General features: G+C 49.6%; 1 protein-coding gene across 1 annotated transcript in view; it reads left to right on the top strand.

The window, feature by feature from the left end:
- The first annotated feature begins 1181 nt into the window (after positions 1 to 1181).
- Positions 1182 to 6000, top strand: part of Fer1l6 (fer-1 like family member 6) — a 112918-nt gene continuing 108099 nt past the window's right edge. The window contains exon 1 of the mRNA XM_027948242.2: positions 1182 to 1260. Within this exon, the coding sequence (XP_027804043.2) occupies positions 1182 to 1260 (79 nt within the window). The remainder of the gene's footprint in view (positions 1261 to 6000) is intronic.

Genomic DNA, 6000 nt, shown 5'->3' with positions numbered 1-6000 from the left:
TGGACATCTGTCTCCTAGCACCTTCCTTAGATAGCAGTGGCTAAGGTTTATTGAGCAACAAATATGTCCCAGGTACTGTGCTAAATTCTTTGTATTTATCATCTCACTCCACACACCAGTGCCCTCAGGGTGCAGAGGCTAAGCGGCCTGTGCGAAGTTGTAAGACAGTGTTGAGGTCCAGGCATCTCAAATATGGAGCCCAATCTTACCCTTTCCCACCACCACCTTGCAAGTCCTAGACAGGAGCTAAATGGAGGAGCCCTGCTGTTCCAGCATCTCACACACCACTACAGGGCGGCAAAGTGTCCACAGAGCAGGGCAGCAGCTCTGCTGCGCTGTCCTCCAAGGGCATAGCCCTGGTTCCCCGCCTCCATCCCCTGCACTGTGGCCATCTATCCCTCCATCCAGAGCTGCATGCTCCTCAGTCCCTCAGCTCCAGACAGGGATTCCCTCGGGGGGCTGGAGCATCAGGAATGTTCTTGTCTCTTAGATGCAGTGGTTTGGAGCCCTTTTCAGAGATGAGAGGGGGCTCCGACCTAGCTCTCTGCTCACTGCTAATCATAAAATAGTAAGAGTAGCTGATGTTTTGGGCACAGCTGAGCTGTGCACCTGTGGCAGGAGCTCATGAAGTCCCAGTGCCTCTTCACTTTAGAAACAGTCTGAGAGTCTGGCTCTGTAGAGGGTGATCACTCTGCCAAGGGGAATGGTCAGGCTCCAGCCACCTACGGGTGAGACCCTGTGCTCTGAAATCAGGCAGACCTAGGTTCTGATGCCATCTCTGATGCCAAGGAGCTGTGTGGCCTTAGAAACAGCCCCTGGCCTCTCTGGGCCATGGCTTCTTATCTGTAAGATGGGCAGAAGATGATCGCTATGCTGAGCCAATGACGGGTCTCCTTTTGAGTGCCTGGCACGGGTGAGCCAGGAGCCGGGGAGGAGAACCAGCTGTGCTGTTGGCATCCCAGCATGCCTCTTCTTGGTACATTTGTTGCTGCAAAAGCAGAGCTACCTGGGGAGTGGGTGGGCGTCCCGACCTTGTCTCCTGACCCATCCTGGGTGGAGGAGGAGGCTGGTCAGCCGGGAGCATTTGAGGGTTAGTGTATTTGCGTTCTCCCAACAGGTCGGAATGACTCAAGTTTCTATTACTATGTATTTAGTTTTTTCTTCTTCTTTTCAGAAAGGGAATGTTTGGGCTGAAGCTGAAGAAGAAGAAGAAAAATAAAGGAGAGAAGGGGTTAATCCTAGCCAACAAGGCTGCGCAAGGTGAGGTGCGGGGGGGGGGGGGGCAGAGCTGACCTAGGGCTGGGGCCTCCCAGAGGGGACCCCTTGGCTGAGTGTGGTTCTTGTCCATGGGAGTGAGGGGAAGACGGGTGGCCTGCGGTGCTTCGGGTGCCACCCATCACAGGTATGGCCTGAGGATTATCACCCGAGGACCTTTGCTACACATCGCCTCACTCCATCTCAGCAGTAATAACATTACCTCAGTTTTACAAATGAGTTTACAGAGATGCAGGGTCAACCAGGGTGGAAACGATTGGCTGCAGGATTTGCAAGGTCCAGGGAAACATGAAAATACAAAGCCATTGTTAAGAATGTCAAGATGGGGACAACGGGGCTTACACAAAGCAATGGGGTCCTTCTGAGTGTGAGGCCCTTTCTGGTTACAGAGCCACATACTGGCTCCCAGTGCGGGAGTTACCGAGCCAGGAAGCACATGGCCCTGGGATGTAAATCCAGGCTCTCAGACCTCCTGCCTTTAGAATGGGCTACTTCCTTCTCCAAAAGAGCAAAGTTTTGAGGTACAGCATGAACTGTGCCAGTGGATGGAATCAAATTGGATTAGTGGCATCCCAAGGGGACAGGTCTAGGGGGCTGGACCTGCTGGAGATTTCTGCTGAGTGGCTCTGATAACAGCCAGTTCAAGGACAGCTCTCTGGACCACTCCTCAGCCTACACACAGCCCGGTTAATATTTGCCCCTCTCTTCTACTCAAGGGGAAGGGCTGCTTCACTGTCATCCACCGCAGGTTTCCTGTGACCTGTGCCCACTCAACTCCACTCTTTGTCCTCAGATAAAACTTACAGAGGAAAGTACTGGGGAGCCTTGGATGGAGAGGAGAGGAGCACTTTATTTGCAATGGGGACAAGACTTAGGGCCCAACAGAAGTAATTTTCTATTCAATCAAATTGATGACATGGAGGAGTGGATGGGAAAGGCTTTGGGGTCTTTCTTGTTATCCAAGAGATTGGATCCTGAAGACCCAAGGTTGAATAACGCATAGTTCCTTCTCTCAGCAACCTCATGAAAATATTTGTGACACATTTAATAAGTCTCTCTCCACTGCCTGTTACTTGACATACATTATTCATGACCCTGAACGGTGGATTCTATTGCCTACTTTACAACAGAGGTTCAAGACAGGGTGAGTGGCTTGCCTCAAGTTATAGAGAAGTTAGTAGAGAAGCCAGCTCCTGAGCCCAGGTCAGTCTGCGCTTTCCTACCCCAAGCGCTGGCCTCCAGTTAGGGACCTTACTGACAGGCTGGTGGAAATTAGAGCAGTCAACCTGGGCATTTCAGAGGAACTGGCTCCTGGTCTCAATCTAATCATGGTTGGCAGCCCACAAAGCAAACAGGCCCGAGAGGACTCAGGCCCCTCCTAGAAAGCAAATGGCCTCCATCCTGCTGGGTGGGGCCCACCATGCAAGAGACTGACAAACAAATAACAGAATGCAACCTCTGGTTTTCCTTCTTGGCTTGGCCTAGAGAGTTGGGGCTTTTCTGGGTGAAATAGCTGGAGATTCTAAAAGTCTCTGGTTCTTTTGTCTGTATCTTCAGACATGTGGTTATGCACTGTGCTCTTAGAATTCCCATTGCCCTAAGCCATCCTTTTACTCGTCACTTAACAAATAGTTACTGGGCACCTCCCATGATCCTCCATCCAGTCACTTGTTCAACAAATGGGATGGAACATCTGCTAAGTGTCAGGTCCTGGGATGGGTTCTGAGTGTACAGGGTGATACTGAGTCACCTGGAGGGAGGACAGCCCTGTGGTGGACTCTTCTGTTTGCCCTCTAGCCCTGTTCTCCACCCTTCTCCACCCATTCTTTGTCCCAGGAGGCTGACCTCTGTGGATGCATAACCCAGGTCCCTGAGCCTCTGGATTCAGGTTGTGTCTGGCCAATGGGGCCCCCGAAGGAGGTTGGGAAGGGAGGAGAGGGAGCTCAGGGTCCAGTTGATTGCATCCCTCTACTGAAAGAAGAAAGCTGCCCCTCTTAGGGAGACTGACTCAACTCAAGCTTCCTCGACTTCAAGGCTTGGTAACTCTCTGGGCCTCCCTCTTCTCACTCGGGAGCCGAGGAGAGCTAACAGCTTGGCTGCTACCTCGGATAACTGCATGAGCTTTAGGGGTTTTCCAACACCCACACCTTCATGAAAAGCCCTCAAGTCATCCTATTCTGGATGTGCCATCTGTTCACTCGGAACCCTACCTGAGGGAGCTGCATTATAAGTTGACAAGAGTTCTAGAAAGGAAACAGACAGTAGCTGAAGTGGAGTTGTTGAGGAGTCCATTGATTCCTGACTCATCGAAATAGAGATTTTGGTGAAGAGAGGGGTTCTCTAGGAAGGTAGCATTTGAACTGAAACTTCAAAGTAAGAGGGAGCCCAAGAGGACAGACAGGGAGGAGAGCAGCTCAGGCAGAGGGAGAATAACACCAAGACAGGAGAGAGCTGGCTGTGTGGCTAGAGAGCAGCAAGGGGGGAGAGAGGGACAGGTGGCCAGGAGGAGCAGGTGGCAGCTAGATGGAGCAGGGCATTGGATCCATGTATGGACTTCAGACCTTTTTCTAAGTACAGTGGGAAGCCATTGAGGAGTTTTAAGAAGAGAAGTGACATGATATGGTTAACTTTTTAGATTAGCCTGCATGTCTCGTGGTGAGCAGATTGGGGAGAGCATAGTAGGAATTCAATGAATTAATGAATGAAAGCTGTAGAAGCCTTAGCAGATGCTCTTCCTACTGAGATGTCTCCTCCCAGCCACAACATAAGACCCTGGAAAAAGGGTTAATTCCTGCATACCAAGCATCTCACCTACCACTGTCTCTAGCACACATCATATGCTAAGGAAATTCGCTGGAAATTTGAGTGTATGACAGTAGATCCTCATCCCGGAAAGCCTTGCGGTCAGGTAGTTTATTTTATCTTGCGGTTTGAGGGCACTCATCTGGCACTCACAGCCCACCTGCATCTCTAGTGCTGGCTGTGGCTTTGGTTTGCTGGGTGAGAGGATGGTCAAAGCAGGTTCTGCTCATTCAGTGACACTCTCTGAACCATTGAGCACCTCCTGGGGCCATGCCTGCCTGTGGGAGCTCCTTGGCCATGGGCTATGTTATCTCATCTGGCTTTGATTCAGGACTCTTTGACGTGATTGACTAGCTGAAACCAGAATCAAAATACATTGAAACTGGAAGGTGTCTTAGAACTTATTAACCATGTCTTTATAGTTGAGTCCCATGGAGCCCTGGGATTCTGAGAAACGTCTTTGGAGGAATATGAGCAGGGTGGTGATGAGGGCCTGCTCCGTGTCAACCCATGACACAGGACAGTTTGGTACAAATGGACTTATGTTATATGTATATTGAGATTCAATATAAAAATCACACTGTCAAAAATATTCTGTTAGGCTGGGTGTGGAGGTGCACAACTGTAATCCAAGCAGCTTGGGAGGCTGATACAGGAGGATCATGAGCTCAAAACTATCCTCAGCAACTTAGTGAGGCCCTAAGCAACTCAGTGAGACCCTGTCTCTAAATAAAATACAAAAAAAAGTCTGGGGATGTGGCTTAGTGGTTGAGCACCCCTGGGGTCAATCTTTGGTACAAAAAAAAAAAGTGTTCTGTTGCCTTAAACAATCTGAAGACCACTTTTGTGACCCAATTCTTTCAGAAAAGGAAAAGAAAGAGCAAGAAATTCTGTGACTTGCTCAAGTCACCCAACTTGGAATTCACAGGCTTCAGCCCTTTCTACAGACAAATCTGGCAGTCATGGTGCTGGGGCTTTATAGGTTTTGTTTGATTTTCCTGATTTGCCTTATTTTACACATGAGCAAAACAGAACAGAGAGAACTTCAGTAATTTGCCCAAATCATAAAACTAGAAGGAGGGCTGATATTGGAATCCAAGCCACTGGGATGCCAGCCTTTGAACTGCACCATGTGGAGTCTCAGGGAGGAGTAGGGAGGCCCAGCCACTCTTCCGCCCGCCAGGAACCTGGTTGAGAAGTGGTTCTCACGCTCTGCTGCTGCACCTCAGAGCTACCTGGGGAATTCAAACAATCTTGACATCTGGGCAACATTCCAGATGAACTTAATCAGAATCTGGGATTAGGAGGGAAACAGTCTAAACAATGACTGCTAGCCATTCAGCGAAATGTTCTAAGTGTTTGTATAGCCATTTCCTGGGGTTTCTCGAGAAACCTACCTAGGGCAAGTACCTTGGTAACTTAACACCATACAAATTTATTCTTTCACAGTTATGGAGGCCAACGGCCTGACATCAGTATCACTGTGTTAAAATGAAGGGGCCCCATGCCCTCCAGAGAATCTGTTTCTTGTCCCTTCCAGCTTCCCGTGGCTGTGGCCTTCCTTGGATGTTGGTGGCATCCCTGCCCCCAGGGCCAGGTTGCTGCATTTTTGTTCTGTTTGAAATCTCCTTGTCAGGATGCATATGATTGTGATTAGGGCCCAGCCAGATGATCCAGGACAATCTCTTCATCTCAAAATCCTGAATAACCACATGTACAGAGACCTTTTCCAAATAAGGCAATGTTTACAGGCTCCCCGATGAGGACTCACCATCTTTTCAGAGCATGGCACTTCTGCTCAAAACTGGCCGACAGACGTAGGAAGAACCTCATCCTGGATCTTGCTGTCAGAAATGCTGAATCTGGGACCTTCCCAGACCTACTGAGTCAGAGTCTGCGCTTTAAGAGCTTCCCAGCTGATCC

The sequence above is a fragment of the Marmota flaviventris genome, chromosome 15 (assembly GCF_047511675.1).
Source record: "Marmota flaviventris isolate mMarFla1 chromosome 15, mMarFla1.hap1, whole genome shotgun sequence".
NCBI classification, from domain to species: Eukaryota; Metazoa; Chordata; class Mammalia; order Rodentia; family Sciuridae; genus Marmota; species Marmota flaviventris.
This window is presented reverse-complemented; position numbering and strand designations above follow the sequence as displayed.